General features: G+C 38.8%; 1 protein-coding gene across 2 annotated transcripts in view; it reads left to right on the forward strand.

The window, feature by feature from the left end:
- The first annotated feature begins 576 nt into the window (after nt 1-576).
- The window catches only part of maea (macrophage erythroblast attacher, E3 ubiquitin ligase), a 42,944-nt gene continuing 25,142 nt past the window's right edge, over nt 577-18,378 (forward strand). For both annotated transcript variants that reach the window (XM_088913002.1, XM_088913012.1), the window contains exons 1-3: nt 577-647; nt 5,432-5,614; nt 15,894-16,097. In XM_088913002.1, the coding sequence (XP_088769128.1) occupies nt 579-647; nt 5,432-5,614; nt 15,894-16,097 (456 nt within the window). In that variant the 5' untranslated portion in view covers nt 577-578. The remainder of the gene's footprint in view (nt 648-5,431; nt 5,615-15,893; nt 16,098-18,378) is intronic.

Genomic DNA, 18,378 nt, shown 5'->3' on the forward strand with positions numbered 1-18,378 from the left:
CCAGAGTGGGCTACCCCCTGAAGTACACATACATACTATATTACATGTGTACACACTAAGGTTAGACTTAGTTGCTTTAGGCACTTGACTAGTTATCATACTCATTAATGTTAACCCACGCATGTGCTTAAAGAGCTGGAGGCACAACGAATTGCACTTGCAATCATTACGTATTGTGACATATAAAATGGTTGATCTTAATTTTTATTTGGCTCTGACACATGCCAAAAACATTAAATTACAGGCCCATCCCCTATAGCGGTAGGCTTTCACAGGTTAAAAAGACAGGAGAAAAAAGTAGAAACAGAGATGAAGCTAATTGGTGGATGCCACTGTCAATTTAAAAAGGCGTTACAGAGTTTACAGTAAGCTATATATTTTACACTTTCCTTATGGTTTATGGTTTTTGTAACATATATCGTGATGAATAAAATCTTTAATACAAAAAATAAGCATAGCAACACATTTTGTTTCGCGTGGAAAAAGTATTTATCGCATCTGGAGAGGCTAGTTAACCCATGATGCAGTGCAGTGTTTTGTAGGTCCTCAGTTATGTGGATTTTTTTCCCCAATCGAAGATGGCGGTGCAGGAATCAGCTGCTCAACTCTCCATGGCATTGAAGGTTCAAGAATATCCAACTTTAAAGGTGTGATAATTATCTCCAAATTTGACAAGCAGGACAGATGTAATTGCAGAACGTATTCGTTAAGATTGTGGGTGACAGGTCTGTGCATATGCATCTAATACTCGATAAATGCTTCCTTCATTTTGAAAGAAAACACAACAACGGTGTCGAGAAAGCGACTGGATCTCCCGATTACAGTTTAGCGATGAAATGATGTCTTGATGCTGTTTTATGTGTAAATCGGTGTTTTTGTACTTTCTCCGTGAACACACAGTGCAGATGCGTTTATCGTTGTTTTTTGGGTCACTTAAACTGATCACCCTAACAAGTCTGCGATACGAGCCCAGACTAGTACTCGAGGTAGGGGCACTTTTTTTTTTGCTGTATTTGTTTGATGAATCGGGCTGACAGATTGTTAAAACGATTCTTTATATTAATGCGGAATTCTGACATCTGGATGGTTTGTCAAAAACTTACTATTTTCCAGTTTTTACTTTTCTCCAGCTGGAGAACTTCGGTCACAATTCTGTCATCGGGTTGCCGTCAGTTGAAAACATTTAAATAAGCTTATAATTACCCATTTATATTTGTGTAACATTAAATACGAATGATATCCACTGAATATAGAAGGAACATTTTACACAGGCCTTATTATTAATCTTTTCGGTTTGAAATAACTAAGGGTTGCTATATAGAAGTTATAGCGCCGCCATAGGCTGCAACTTGGAGAAGCTGGTGGGGTAGACTATTTTTTTGTCCCTGACAATAATCAACTTTTTATTCTCCATAACAACACTTCATTTCGTCGCTGTCTGCTATTTCAGCGCTTTGGCCAAAAACCTGTTCGTACCATATTGACCTCCACATTGACAATATAAACATTTTCGTCGTTTATTTTTTGAAAACGAAAAATTCCACATAATTGTACTTGTGAGGTTAGGTGTATGTCTTCATTTTGTACTTTGCACAGCATCTCATTTTTAAACTGCTTTCATAATTTAGAGGTTAAGATTTATGAATGTGTATTTTAGTTTTGGATTAAACGTACGAGATGCCCGTTTAATAGCAGGTGTAAAAAAATGTTTGGCACTAATTCCATCTGCTTGAATTCTTGCATATAATCATCAGGGTACAAACATGATACTTTTAACTATTCAGACCTCTTGCATAATTTTTCTCAGTTCCATCCTGCATCTATTTTGTTTGTATTCCACCTTTTGAGAACTCAAATCTAACTGGTAACCAAATGGAAAGGGCATTCTGTTTTTTGAAAAGGATCCCCCTGCTAACACTTAACACATGACAGAGCAGGATCATATTGGGACATAAATTCATTTTGGTGTGGAAAGATGTATTAAAGTATTGGCCAACCTACCTACCCACCCAAAACATGATTCTTCCACCAGACTTTAGACTACCTAAAATAAACTCAGGGCACCTATTGGGTGTTTGAAACTGGCACAGTTAGAATTCATTAGAAGATGGCTACGTTTTACAAAAAAAGCTACGCCAAACAACATGAATTAATTGGCATACAGGTTACAGTACATGCACTCTTCAATGTCTTTTCAATATACGTATTATGCAACTCTGGTGAAGTAAACATGAAAATGGAGAAAGTTGTGGTTACCAGCTTTTTTTAACTTGTTCAAGTCAAATTCTATACCTGTGTGTATATATAATTAAATATTCCTTTTTAATTTTGGGTGTCACAAATTTGTCTGGCAGCCCTGGGGCTGTGGATTCAATCCCAGGGGTGCTGTCTGCATGGGGGTTGTATGTTCTACCTGCTTTCGTGTGCTTCCAGATGCTCCAGTTTCCTCCCACAGTTGAAAACATACTACACTTGATGTTAGCCAAAAGACAAAAACATACTGGTAGGTTAATTGGCTTCTGGACAAATTGCCCCTGGTGCAGGTTTGTGTGTCTGCCCTGTGATGGACTGGCGTGTTGTCCGGGGTGTGTCCTGCCTTGTACCCTTTGCTTGTTGGGATGGGCTCCAGCTCGCCTGTGACCCTGTATTGCGTAAGAGGATTAGAAGATGGATGGGTTATTAATTATACAGCCATGTGTTAAATAGTAATCCTATGATAAAGGGGACCTGAGTCAACATGCGAGCTGCAGAGGAACAAGTGGAGGTTTGTGCCATGCCGAAAGGTGAAAGAGATGAGAAGGCACAAAGCTTCAGTGTGGAGGCTTCTCCAGGGGCATGAGGAGAAGGAGGGAGCAGGAGTCAATGAGGCAAAGGAGCAAAGAAGGAGGACAAAAGGAAAAATGGGTGGAGCTAAGGAGACAATCCTGTGCAGCCTGCATTTTTTTTTATTGACATGTAAGGTGATTTCCTCTGAGCCTGGACAAAATTAGGCCAGCCTGAGATGCAGAAGCATTCAAAGATTTTGTATATTTACCCAAATATAGCTGCCAAGTCATGTTGTGTAAAGGCATAAAATGGAGTGGGTAGGGGGAGGGGCAAATTAGGCATCTGTTCAAGTTCTGTGGTTTATGGAAAAGAGGTACTTTTGTGGGGTTTTTTTTCCAGACCAAAACTATTTCTTGCTTTTTACACAGGAATTTCAATTGCTGTTTGGACAATTTGTCGTCGGCGTTTCTATGACTATAGTTTGCCTGCCTTTCGGTAACTGAAAGTCATTGTAACGAACGCGGTGGCATTATTGGATTGTTAAAATGTTGCAGAAAAACAGTTTTTCTCGCCAGTTCTTGCGTTATGTGAAAGCTGCTGTTGAAGAACTTTGGGGGGGAAAAAAAACTTTGGCTGAGACAGAAAGTGTTTTGCTTTTCTTGTTAAAATGAACAGCTTTTTAAGAGACAAATTAATGAAAAATACATACTTCATAGTGCAAGAATGTCATTTGTACTAAATTTAACAATTCATCTTAAAATTAGCAACAAAAAGTGCTTTTCTACTTTAGCATTTTAAATGCATTATTGCAAGATATTTTATTATGAAAAATACTGCTGTCAACTGGGTTGAAAACGCATTAGTTCTATAGTTTACTATTCCCCTTCCATGTGCATCTTTCTTAATTATAATGAGAGTGATGCTTATGATTCATAGATTGGATTTCCTACCTAAAAGAACAAACTGAAGTTTTCCTTCAGGATCAGTCACTCTTTCTGCAGAGTGCTGCTTTGTGTACTAGCAAACATAATTGTTCTTGAGAATTGGAATTTAAACTCATTTTGACATGTGTTTTACCTTCTCTTTGCATGCACCAGAGCATATTGTTTTTGTTTTTCTGTTTTTTGTTTTCCATTAATCTGGTAATCTACTGACCCGCCAGTATATCTTGGATACGTGTACCTTTATTGGAGCTTTGTAAATTGACAACAATGCTGCCATCGTTACAACATGTTTAAAAATAATATATATAACAATTCAAAAATGGTTTGCAGGTGATGTGTGCGTAAATTTCTTTGCAGTAATTTAAGCAAATGGTTATTTACAATTTAAATACCCTAAGTTTTATTTCTCTTAATGTTAATCTAAAATATTGCTTAAGGTATGATAGTTTGGCTTATTTTTTTTTGCTGTGTGTGTAAATGATCACAGAGCACATTTAAAAAACAAAAAATCAAACTGTGACAGTACCATAATATCAGTTCATGCCCCACCCACCCCCTCACTTTTGGCATTTGAAGACTGTGGTCTCCTTTTGTTTGTTTAAAATTTTCATGTTTTAGCAGTTTTGACTATGTGATAACACATTTACAAATTGGTTGTCCGCAGGTAATGATCCTGTAAGCCTCAAATACCCGTGTTTGAAAAGCAGGTGAATACTGGGCTGTAGCACGCAGCCCTGGGTAGTCCTGACACATTTTGTTTTTGAGTTTCTGGTATAAAGACACAGCTGTTTTGGCCTGTAACTGATGTTACTGAAATGACATCATTACATGCTTTCTGGATCTCATCATAATCTGAGATCTTTATGCTCGGATCTCTTTGTGGTGAACAGCAGCTGGCTTGCATTCCTGCTCAGGGTTTTTTGTTCTTTTTCAGTACTGCACTTTGATTTGCATTTAGGTTTTTTTTTCCTCACCCCCCCAAAGTGAAATCTTTGTTCACCTTCTGTATTACGATAGTGTGGTTTACTTCGAATTTCCTTTCTTGATTCTGATATTAATAACACTTTGTAAAATAAAGACAGTAATGGGTCATCTACCCTTGACATTAGTGTAGGCTAGAATTGGTCATAAACTACTATGTATTTAGTTATTGAATGATCCTTCCTGTTACTTCTGATCATCTCCATCAGAGTCGGTCTTTCACATTCTCTTTTGTTTGTGGTGGTGCTGTGAAGAGCTTTCATCTGTCTTTAGTTTGGAGTTGCACTTTTAAGGAATGGCTTGTAGTTCAAAAGCTAGCTAGGCGGAGACCATGCAAAAGAAACGTTTGAAAATACTGACCTGAGAAACTATACTTGTATTGAGAACAGAAGTCATGATTTCAGTAGCTTACATTTCCTCTTCTGTTTCTCCTTCTCGGGGACGATAAGGAAGTAAAGGCGGTTCAAGAACATGTGGGCGTCAAATGACGAAATGACTGCATTTTGTGGCAATAACCTCACTCATTGATAAGGAGCTTGTTTTTACTTTCCTTGTGTGACATTAACCGAGGTTCAGTGCTACTGCATGCTGTAATTTTTTTACCATGCTTCCAGTGGTCAAGACCGAGCCTTTTGTTCATATTTGCAAGCACTTTCCTCTACTGCAGTATGATAGTATTACACGAGAACTGGTTACCCTTCCTCATTTGAATGTCACAGTTCGTTATTTTGTTTCGGCAGGTACCATATGAAACATTGAACAAGCGTTTCCGGGCAGCGCAGAAGAATATTGATCGTGAGACGAGCCACGTCACCATGGTTGTGGCAGAACTGGAGAAGACCTTGAGCAACTGTCCTGCGGTAGATTCTGTGGTGTCTCTGCTGGACGGAGTTGTAGAGAAACTGAGTGCTCTGAAAAGAAAGGTAAGTAGCAGAGAAAGATGCTGAAAAGTGCGTTTGGAAATGCTGGTCATGGAGATATTAACACCTCTGTTCGTGTTTACTGGGTTACTTACAGAAAATGTGCAGTTCCATTACACTTAAGGCTGAATTGTATAGGAGACCACCCTATTCTGCATTTTTTATTTAATGTCAGTTGAACACTGCAACTTATTACGTATCACGTAATATGTATTATTTTAAATATTATGGGACGTTAAGGTCACTCATAGAACCACAAAATTGTTTGCTTGAAATAGTTAAGTCATGTACAGTATGCTCGTCCTTCTGCATTAGCTGTGTAAAATAAAATGCAGTATAAAAAAAAAGGTTGTTCCATTCAGAGGTGAGGTGACCAACTGTATTATAACAAACAGGAAATCTACACCACCAAAAAAAAAATAGAATATGGGAAAAATTAATTGAGGTGGGCATTGGAATTCTGTGGGCTAAAAATATTCAGCTGTTATTTTAAATTTTACAAATTGTTTGGTTCATAACTACTTAGTCTGTGCAAATCTGTTGCAGGTTTGCAGACTTTCTTAATTGAATTTTCCTCTTTAAAACATTGGACAAACACTTGGAAGTCAATTGCATGTAAAGCTCACTGGCATAAAAGCTTTAGGTCTTCATTGGGGCGGAGCGGTGGCTCTGTGGCTAAGGATCTGCGCCTGTGGCTGGAAGGTTGCCGGTTCAAATCCCAGCTGGCAGAGGAATCCTACTCCGTTGGGTTCCTGAGCAAGGCCCTTAACCCCAGCTGCTCCAGGGGCGCCGTACAATGGCAGACCCTGCGCTCTGACCCCAGGCTCTCTCCCTGTCTGTGTGTCTCATGGAGAGCAAGCTGGGGTATGCGAAAAGATAATTCCTAATGCAAGAAATTGTAAAGGGTTAATAAAGTGATGTTAATGTTAATTAATGTTAAAGCAGCTGAAACCCAGACATGTATCTGACAACTGTTTTACATTCTAAGAAACACAAGGTAGTAACTAACGTCAGATGTGGAGTTTAGCATTTCAGAATAAGGGCAGGCTTTTACTGTACAGAGGCATGAGAGAGGACTTTCAAAAAGTTACTTCATTTGTTCTCTGAGTTACTAAATGTTGGAAAGTTTGAAAGGAAGTCAATATAGTTATTTTAAGGACTGCCGAATGTAACTGGAATTTGTGTTCTCAGTTACATATTGAAAAAATATATTGGAGTGTTCTTTAGGTAACGATGGTTAATATTCATGGTCCAAACCAGTTACTCAAACGCTGTATTTCAGTTGTGTAGTAAAACAAAATGGGGATGTATGAGATGAATCTCAAATGGATTGGAGTTACACCTTAATTTAATAGACTAATGGGGCAAAACGTTCTCTATTAATGGCTATGTCTGTTTTACAGTGTCCTTGTAAAAGTATTCTGACTCTTGCAAAGTTTTCACATTTTTGTTTCTTTAAAATTTGCAGTCATTACTCTTTTTGAAGTTTACACAACACATTCAAAGCAAAATACACAACGATGTGATATGAAATAAGTAACCTGATAATTTATACAAAGGTGGAAAAGTCATGATTGTGTATGTATTTAACCCCTTCCTAATGTAAACCTAATTTAATTTAGGATTTAAACTTACTTTAATGAACCACAAAGAGGAGTGGCCTCTATCAGTGTGCAATAGAGGTTCACATGATTTCAGAATAAATACACTTATATTTGTAATGTCCTTCAAATAAATAGTGAATCTCAAGCAAAAATTCAGCTATGAAGAACCGGGAACTTTCAAAATGGTGTTATAGGAAGACGCATTAGAAGAAGATGATAAAAATTGGCAATGACAATTGGCAAAAGACAACGAATATCCTATTTAGCATGGTGAAGGTGACAATTAAGAAGTAGAGTGTGTATTATAATACCCAGGCACTGCCTAGTTCTTTTGTCGCTGTGTCCCTCCAGCAGAACAGCTGGGCATGTAGAAACTGAGGATGCCACTGTGAGACCAACTGTGTCTGAAAGAGCTACATAGTTCAGTTGTTGAAAAGGGAGACATTGCTGAGATGTCCATGTGTTAAAATATTTCACAAAATCAACACCAGTGTGATGGCAGCATCATGCTACATCCTACATAGCATACAGTCATGTGAAAAAGAAAGTACACCCTCTTTCAATTCTGTGGTTTTATATATCAGGACATAAAAAATCATCTGATCCTTACTAGGTCCTAAAATTAGGTAATTTTAACCTTGGGTGACAAACAACACTACAGATTCCACTATGTCATTATTTACAAAAAATAAGCCAACATGCAGAAGCCGTGTGTGAAAAACATAAGAACACCCCATGATTCAGTAGCTCATAGAACTATCTTTAGCAGCAATAACTAAGTAACGAAGTAATCATTTTCTGTATGAGTTTATCACTCTCACATTGTTTTGGAATAATTTTGGCCCACTCTTCTTTACAACATTGCTTCAGTTCATTGATGTTTGAGGGCATTCATTGATCCACAGCTCTCTTAAGGTTCTGCTACAGCATCTCAATGGGGTTGAGGTCTGGACTTTGACTTGGCCATTCCAGTACCTTGATTCTTTTTCTCTTTCAGCCATTCAGTTGTAGATTTCCTGGTGTGCTTGGGCTCATTGTCCTGTTGCATGACCCAATTTTGGCCAAGCTTTAGGTGTTGGACACATGGCCTCACATTTGTCTCTAGAATACTTTGGTATAAAGAGTTCATGGTCGACTCGATGACTGCAAGATACCCAGGTCCTGTGGCTGCAAAACAAGCCCAAATCATCACCCCTCCACCACCATGCTTGACGGTTGGTATAAGGTGTTTGTGGTGATACGCCGTGTTTGGTTTTCACCAAACATGACGTTGTGCATAATGACCAGACATCTCCACCTTGATTTCGTCTGTCCAAAGGACATTGTTCCAGAAATCTTGTGGTTTGTTCAGATGCAGCTTTGCAAACCTAAGCTGTGCAGCCATGTTCTTTTTTTAGAGAAGGGGCTTTCTCCTGGCTACCCTTCCATGAAAGCCATGCTTGTTCAGTCTTTTTCTGATCAAACTGTCATGAACTTACATTTAACATGTTAACCAAGGCCTGTAGCTCCCTAGATGCAGCCCTTTGATTCTTTGCAATTTTCTCTGAGCATTATACGGTCTGACCTTGGGGTGAATTTGCTGGGGTACCCACTCCTGGGAAGATTCGCAAAGGTCTTGAACGTTCTCCATTTGTAAATAATCCGTCTCACTGTAGAATGATGGATTTCAAATTGTTTGGAAATTGCCTTATAACCCTTCCCAGATTGATGAGCAGCAACAATTGCTTCTCTGATGTCACTACTGATGTCTTTTCACCTTGGCACGGTTAACACGCACCTGAATGCTCCAGACCACCAAACTGCCAAAAGTTCTGCTTTTATAGAGATTCCTGATGATCAACTTATCAATGGCATTTGATTAGCAGCACCTGGCTGCTAATTATTTTCTTAATTCCTATGGAAGCAGTAAGGGTGTACTTATTTTCCTACATGGTTTCTACATTTTGGCTTACTTTTTTTTGTTGAATAAATAATGACATAGTGAAATCTGTTCTGTTGTCTGTTATCTGAGGCTAGATTTGTCTAATTATAGGAGTTGGAGAGGACCAGACAATTGTTATTTATGCTCTGATATGTAAAACCATTGAATTGTATTCACATGACTGTAGGTCTCCTCAGCAGGGTCTGGAAAGCTTGTTAGGACTGAAGGAAAAAAGAATGGATAAAAGTACAAGTGAATGCTAGAGTTAAACCTGTTTAAGTCTGCTAAAGAATTAAAACTGGGGCAACACTATACTTTTCAGCAAGATAATGATCCACAGAACCTGGCCAAAGTTGCATTAGAGTGGCATAAGAAGACGGTGGATATCATTGAGTGACCCAATCAAGGTGCTGACTGGAATCCAATTGAGAATCTTTGGGGAAAAAAGTGCTATCCATAAGCAATGTGAGAGTGCTTGAGCAAAACTCCCAAGAAGAATGGGCACAAATTGCAGCATGCTGGTCTGCAAAATTGGTGGAGACATAGAAGAAAAGATTTGTAGCTGTAATTGGTGCCAAAGGTACTTCCACCAGATAGAATTCATAGGTGTGACTACTTATGCAATTAACATAAGTGACTTTAGTGTGCTACTAGGCTGTTAGAGGCCTGCTGGACTATCAGCATCCACAGATTTGGTCCATTAGCACCGGTCCTTTTAAATCATTTTACTTCTTTAAGGAACAGATTGTAGTTGTGTTTTGTGCAATCCTGCTCACTATGTGCACAATTCCTGTGTAATGAGTTTTTCCACAATCACTTATATGAATTTATAGACCTATTAAAAGTCAGATAATTTTTATTTGACTTTGGGCTTATTTTCTGTTTAAGCCCTGGCTAACTCTAATGATGGAAAAATTCATAATAGTTCTGTTTGAATTCACTGCTCAGTTTGTTCTTAAATCTATAGTTTCTAATATAAGACTTTATACGTTGCAACCCAGAATCATTCAGGAACATTTTGCTGTGCAGTGTATGAATGGGAAATATTTAATCAATTAATTATTTACATATCCAGTGTTATAACCGTAAACAAAGAAAATGTCCACTGACTAAATTAGTGCTCACAGCTGTCCAATATGCAAAGTGAGCTGACTAGAATATTGGTGCAGGTCAGCAGTAGGTAACCTTGGGACATTCAGGATGGGCCTTGTCTTAATTTACTCATTAAGAACTTGAGCAGAATAAATTAATCTTTGACCAGTTCCGAAATTACTTAATTATACCTATTAATCCTGAAGCTCAAAAGCTCATTGGAAACTGAGTTGTTTCCTTGGCTAATTTAATTCTGTTTAGAGATTAGAGGCTACTTTCAATAAAGTAGTCTAGGCAGGCCATAGTATAGTATATTGTACAGGTGTTCATTCTCTGAATAGATTCCCAGATGCCTGCAGCAGTTTTAAGAAGCACAGAAATTAATAGATGGGAGATTCCATGGTTATAGTCACTTGGCGCAGATGATTCAGTATGAACATGGACAGCTGGTCTTGTCATTATCTGAGGAAGCTGCTGACAGAGGGAGGCTATCTGGCAATTTCTAATCCTATTACAGTTCTCTACTCAGGTCAGGGGTGTCAAATGTTAATGTCTCTTTTTTTCCAATTTTGTTCCACCTGTAAACTGTGAAATGTCATAATCAATTTAAAACTTGGACTAATTTAATTATTGGACTAATAGGCTAAATACCTGAGCAGCATACATTCTAAACAGAATACATATGGATACTTCAGGTTGAAAGAAAGCTAAGCTAGTTCAAAGCCATGTCCGGCTGAGGGAATGATCACACCAGTATGGAATTGAGGGATTAAAATGGAATGAAAACCAGGTGACCCAGAGATTCTTGAGGACAAGTTTGACTTTGCTGATTAGTTGGTTCTCTTAGGATACAGATCAGACAGCAGTAATAATGTGGTTTAGTAATGAGTTCTACATGCATGGCATTCATTTCTATGAGGCAGGCAGACAAAGAGCACTAACAATGCCATAGATTTGCCTCGGGTCCCTAGCTTATGCAAAAAATTTCACTGGGAAACTGCAGCAGTTACACTTTTTCTTCCTTTAGTTAATGAAAACCAGGTTAACAGAATTGCATGCAATCAAAACGTCTAACTAAAGACATTAAGTCTGCATTCGTTTTGCAAGCTATTCTTTTTTTAGTAACGTACCCCCAGCTCCCAGGTTGTTTTTACCAGAGGTTTGGATGTATGGTTCCCAAGGTTTGGGATCATTTGATGTGGCCCCTGGGCAGGAATGAAAAGGAGGAGGAATTTCCTCTCTTTGTTCAGTGAGAGAGAGGAGGCTGGTTACATTCAACGTCCTTTATCTTAGTGTAATTTTAAAATCGTTTTTTTTTGCTGTGCATGAAGAACACCCATGTTTAACAATTTGCTTCTGCTTGGCTGGTCTCACTTTGTTGCAAGTCTGAACTCATTATTTAAATCAGCGGCTCCTTTTGTACCTTTCGAATTGTGGTGTATAAGGTTGACGCATTTTCTAAAGCGGCAGGTAGTGAGAGAGACAACGCAATTTATTTAAATTACCACACAGAAATATTATATTTTGTGTGATTTTCAAGGTCTATTCTGAGTCAAGGTCTAACGGAAAGATGTATGTGATTAAAAAAACGAATTGCAGGAAGATGTAGGAAATGGGCTGTTTCTCTGGAGGCGAAGAGATTGAAAAGTCACTACAGAAATGTTCAGCTCAGATCATTTTAATGAACATGCTTTTGGCATTTTTCCTGTGCTGCTTTTGCCTTTTGGTGTGGGTCAAATTTGATCTAAATATTAAAATCATTGCTCACCTTTTGAGTTTTTATGACTGAGCTGCCGTTTTGAGAGAGATGATACTGCCGTTTGTTTTTAACTGTGTAAACTTGCTTCAGGGTTTGAAAGGGGTCTGTATGAAAAATGAGAATCCTTAACACCTCACTTGTGAAATGACTCACTTTTTAATTAAGGTAGTTGAAGATGCATGCTTATCATTAGTGTTTCATATAGAACAGCTGCCACCTAAACAAGTTGTAATATTGTGTTTTTGGTGAGTGGCAAGTTACAGTGGAGGTCTGGAATTGAACCTGGGGCCCAAGTACTGTGAGGCAGCAGTGCTAACCACTGCAACACTCTACCTCTCATAGTAGTAATGAAGGATTTTAAAAGTTAATTATTGTACAGTTGCTAGAGTTGTTTCCATTGAATTTTGAGTGTAATCTTTGGCAGTATTATAACTCCACCAAAACAGCCTTGGGGGTACTGTCAGGTCCTGCAGGGAAGAACTTTTTGACTTTGCTCTCCTTGGTCTAAAAAGCTAAGCAAGGTTGAGCCTGATCAGTAGTGGGATGGAGTCCTACAAGGGAAACCAGGTTGCTTCTGTAGGTGGTGCCTGTGGACCACTAGGTGGCAGTCTTTCCCCTGGACTATAATTGTAAAGGCTAATGCCCAGTCTGGTAACTGTGTCCTCAAGGAGGTGCAGTCCTTTGTATGGTTTGTTAAACCTAGGTCCTAACTGCTTCGTCATTTAAGATTTTCGGTTTTGTACCTAAATTCCACTCTCGCTTTGCATAGTGTGACCTACCTAATGCTACCTTCAATTGGTGAAGCAGTTTTTTACTTCTCTATTTGATCTGCTCTGTTATGGTCTCCTTCTATATGCAAAGTGCTTGAGGGGGTTTTAGGGGTTTTATGCAATTCGAGGAATTAAGTAATTTCTTTCCAATTGCTGATGTTTTATAATGCTATGACTTGGGAACCCTGCTGTTTGTTAGTGAAATGCAATTCATTTGTTGCTGTTTCTTTCTGGTAGTACCCGTCTACTTTTCAGCGTTGAGCCCATTGTGCGTATGCTTTCCGGTTAACTCTGAGTTTTGTAATTCTGAACCTGGGTGGTAGAGCTTTAAACTGAAACAGGATCATGAAGAGCACACATTACAGGAGGAAGGAAGTGCAATATGTGGGGAAATGACACATGGAGATCATACAGATGATCCACTCTGTTCCTTTTAAAGAGTGCGAAAGGTTAGGTTCACATCATTTAACTTCTTTTTTTTTTTGTTAAAATTCCCAGTAATGCAGTTGCCTCTCAGACAAAACGTATGTGAACAAAGCTGCCTTCCTTGTCCTTTATTACACAACTCTACCTGTTTTGTTTTTTTTACAGTAGGGAAGGGCTAATTTGCAATCTAATCGCCATTCTGTATTACATACTACCTGACGCTGTACCCTTACGTTTTGATGAGAGCTTAATTAATCCAGGTTTTTACAGGGAGCAGTGTGATCTGGTGTAAATGCTAATGCAACGCAGCTATTCTAATCTGAAAATGCAACCTGAGTGAGCAGCTCTGGTCAGCACTTTGCCTTTAATTAATTCCCAGTTTATCCAGCTGAGTCTGTTGGGGGGCCTGAGGGATATATCAGGTCTTTGCAGCTGCAGAGCAATGAAATTATGCAGAAATCGCACATCTCCCCACTAATGCCAAGCTGCCTACAATTTCTCCTTAATGTATTCACTCAAGCAGCAAGACCTTGTACTGTTGCTTCCTTTGGCCAGGATCCCACTCTACAAACCTTCAGTTTAGGTTAGTCTCTCGATTATTTGTTAATTGAATGCCTGTTAGCTAAAAAGTTCAAGTATTTAGTTTTATTTCTGCAAGTTCTTCTGCATTCAGAGATAACGATTTCTCAGTTGCACTCCTTCATTCCTGTGTGGAAGGGGGAGGGAATAGAAAGGGTCATGAATTCTGAAATTCATTTTGAAGTAACATATTACTGAGGATGAGCCAACAGGAATTATGTGAAATTGTGAAGTCTTTTTTTTTTGGCTGAACAGAGAGTAGTCTTTCAGAACGGCTCTCTTTATAACCAATGAAAGAGGCTTTTTTACAAGTCCGTACACTACAGTATTGGGGAAAACCTGTTTTTCCACAAAGACAATTTCCCACTTCGCTGCTGCTGACTATGTAGCACATTGTTTATTAGTGCTACCAGATCTCTGTCAAAAGGTTCAATTTCCCAGTCTTTTGTGTTATTTTGCATCCATATCATGTCTCTCTTGATCTGATCTGCAAAAAGTGTCCTATGTTGTCTCTTAATATGAGCCTTATACAAATGAATGATAAAATATAATTTCCTTGTGGTATTTTTTCAGATTTTCTCATTTCTGTGGTTTATGTACTGTAGTTGTTAGTTTGCCCATGAAGCAACAATTCTTCAACATGAAGTTAACTGATCCCATGGAAACTATAAATGGTGTTTTGGTGGGACCAATGACTGTGTTAATACATTCAAATTTCAGACTGTGGTTCAGACATGCATATAAGTAGATTGGATGCCAAAATAGCTTTGTTATACCTCTAGAAGTAATTTTGTGCATTTGGAACATTTTTTGGAATATATACAGGTGATCACCTGATGCTAAGAATTCTGATGGTTCGGGGTGTTTAGTTTGTCATGGTCGGGTTGTTGGTTTTGAGAATGGAATGGGGTTTGATAAGTTATGTATAGAAAAGATGGCGAGCTTCCTTTTGCCACTGCAGAAATTACAAAGGGCATTCTACAGTCTTTAGCTGTTAATTTTCAAGGTACTGAGTGTACAACATTATACTCAAGTTATTAAAATTAAATTACTAAATGTGGTGGAACTGATGTTTGTAAAATATAGAGGCAGGCGTGACACAGTGTCCCTAGGAATGTTTAAAATGCATATGTTTTTATGGGTTTCAATTTGGGATCTTGGTGCTGAAGTGTAAATCAGACTTAACTACTGTTTTGTTTTGTTTTTTCCCTGTAATGACACCCATACACAGACAAAATGTTATTCAGTATTCCTGACTTTTGTGTTAAATCTAAGCAGCATTGGTTTTGGGTAATGTTTTTTTAAATTAAAATTGTTCAGTTGAACTATAATTGCTTTCTATAGTTTGCTAAAAATCTGAAGAATTACCTTTCCGCCCAAGGCTAAAGCTAACGTACTGATTTGGAGAAACCAGAGAGTCCCTGTATGTGTCCTTCTAGCAGAGTTCTCTTTACAGTCTTTGCAAGGGAAGTTTTATCCTTAATTAGGGGTGTAAGTATTTAATTTAAGTCTCATAGGTTTAAGTATACAACAACAGGCAGCTGCCTTAAACTGAATGATGGTTATCACTTGTTTTTCTGACTTTGTAAGTATTAGTGTGGCTATGGGTGAAGTATTGATGAAGTAGTAGTTTTTTTTTGTTGCTGGGTATGAGAGGAGTTGAAGCCTTATGCTTTTTCTCTTGGCAGTGGTGAAATATAATTGGTCTCTTTTCCTTTATCTTTTTGTTAAAGTTAATTGGGCACAAGATTGTCATTAGATTGTGTCACTAATCAAGGAAGACAGGAGTGGTGTTTAATTTTCTCCCCAAGAAAAGGCTTACCAGCTACCGGGCTATGGCCCTGATTATACAGAGAGGAGACGGAGCTGACCTCTCAAATATTAGTTAGTTACTGTAGTTAGTCCGACAGTCAAGTGACACGTGGCCCCATCCTCAAGACAGGGGGCCTGTTCTGACATGAACTAAGAAATCCATTCATCAAAATGACCAGCCCATTCAAATTCAAATGCCATTCGTAGGAGGTTTTTTTTTTGAGCGGTGTGTTGAGTCCCTGACCAAATGCCACCTGACCAGTCTGCTCCGTTTGCTTGGTGTCCGTCACAGCGGTCTGTCTCTCTGTTGCTCTACCAGGCCGCCGAGTCCATCCAAGCTGAAGACGAGAGCGCGAAGCTGTGCAAGCGCAGGATTGAGCACCTGAAGGAGCACAGCAGCGACCAGCCGGCTGCAGTGAACATCTGGAAGAAGAAGCGCATGGATCGCATGATGGTGGAGCACCTGCTGCGCTGTGGCTACTACAACACTGCTGTGAAGCTGGCCCGGCAGAGTGGCATTGAGGTCAGTAGCTGTAGATCCGCTGCTATAACCAGCGGGCATATTTATATAACTTTTATTTAGCTAGGTTGGCACTTCGGGAGAAGCTTGATTTGCAGGACATCAGCATAAATGATGAGCACCCAGTAAGCTGAGGAATAAATGGTAACAATTTATACACATATTTTAAACTGTGCCATTTGATCTGATGTGTAATGATGAATGTGATTTATCTTTGGCTGTTGGTTTGCATCCCTAAAAAATCACAAAATGCCTTTAAAGGCCAATGGAGAGTGGCTGTTGAAACTGCTTCAGGGCCTCCTGTAGTGGCTTGTCGCTGATTTTTTTTTTTTTCCCCTAGCAAGCTATTATATATATTATATATAATATATTATTATATATTGGATTCAACAAATTAATCTGGAATCAAGAAGCACTTCCTCACCTCCCCTATACATGCAGGTACCACCATCCCCAAACTGGGGAAGCTGACAGCTGAAAAGGTTAAATGATTCCAAAAATACCTTCAGTGAAAGTGGTGAACAACTAGACTGTTTGGATTTGAATTATGGAATTCATAGTTATACTGAGAAAATGAGGCTGTGCTTATTGAATATTTTTCACTATAACAGGTGGCTGGTTACTTTTTCTATGTTCACTTTGTAACGTGTAAGAAAAAGATGGTCAACTTAAATTTTATACTTCTCGGAAACAGTCAACCACCTTTGTAACATTAGTACCACCTTCAGTATTTAAATACAAAATATTTCCATGTCATGCCTCCCAGTCTTTGTCCGATTGCTTTTTTTTGTCAACTCTGGCAAGGCCAGCTTAGAGTAACTTAGTAAAGAAACCCTAAGGATTCATCAGTCCACCATCACTAGACTATAATTGTGCTATAGTCTGGGAACCAGTTGGAGGCGGAGCTGTGGCTCTGTGGCTAAGGATCTGCACCTGTGGCTGGAAGGTTGCCGGTTCAAATCCCACGGCCGACAGAGGAACCCTACTCCATTGGGCCCATGAGCAAGGCCCTTAACCCCCCGCTGCTCCAGGGGTGCCGTATGAATGGCTGACCCTGCACTCTGACCCCAAGCTTCTCTCCCTGTCTGTGTGTCTCATGGAGAGCAAGTTGGGTTATGTGAAAAGACAAATTCCCAATGCAAGAAATTGTAGATGGCCAATAAAGTGATCTTATCTTAACCACATGTAGTATCCCAGACAGGATCACCTGAGGGTTTGCTTCTGCACAGCATTTGGTTGATAATAAAGTGTTGAATCATTGAAGATCCATAATCCCAACTTCAGGAAAAGTGTGTGTCCTATTCGGGCACCCCTACAACTTTTTATTTATCAACCAAATGCTGTGCAGAAGCAAACCCTCAGGTGATCCTGTCTGGGATACTACATGTGGTTAAGATAAGATCACTTTATTGGCCATCTACAATTTCTTGCATTGGCAATTTGTCTCGAAATCACAGTGCTTCTTTGCTACTGTTGTGATGGCTCACAAACTTTTTGCTTCAGTCCAGGATTAACAACATGCATTCTACTGCATTATGGTGATTTGGGAATATATGTATATCGGCATCAATCACTTCCCCATAATGTTGGAAGTGTGACTTGACTGTGAATGTACCATTTGAGCTGTGCTTCTGACAAACTTATTGTCAAATACTTTTAGAGAGAATGGAATGAATGAATCTAAAGTGTTGCAGAGTATTTAGTCCTGATGCAATGGATTTTGTAACATGACCTTGCTGTTGGTGTGTGGCTGTTTTCATTGGAAATGTTGGGGAACTCATGTATCCTCTGTCAAAGAGAAATCATCTAAAGTTCAACTGCAGTACATGTTATATAGCAAATCAAAGTCGATCTAGAAAGACTGTTCTGTGTTTCACTTCAGCCATGTGCAATCAAAGATTTTGTTGAAGTGCAGATTGATACTGATGGTATTTTTTCTAATGTATTAATTAACGCACGAGAACATAACTTGAATTATTTCTATTGTGGGCTCAAACATTAGTATGAAATCTCCAATATGCTAGAATGAAATGATCAGATATTAAGACTTTGCTTAAAATCTTCATAATTTTCAAAATGAAAGTGTATTTTGTAATGAACAGAGTTGGTGCTACCACTTGCGAATTGAAAAATGAGAATGTGGAGAAAAGGCAATAAAATACATTAAAAGAAAGGCAATTATTTCTTTTTCAGTATATGAATGCTGTTGGAAACGTGCCCCGAGTCCACAACTGATCAGCAGTACATGAAAAATTACATTAATGTGGCATTTTTAATATAGAAT

The sequence above is a fragment of the Atractosteus spatula genome, chromosome 1 (assembly GCF_055471065.1).
Source record: "Atractosteus spatula isolate fAtrSpa1 chromosome 1, fAtrSpa1.hap1, whole genome shotgun sequence".
NCBI classification, from domain to species: Eukaryota; Metazoa; Chordata; class Actinopteri; order Semionotiformes; family Lepisosteidae; genus Atractosteus; species Atractosteus spatula.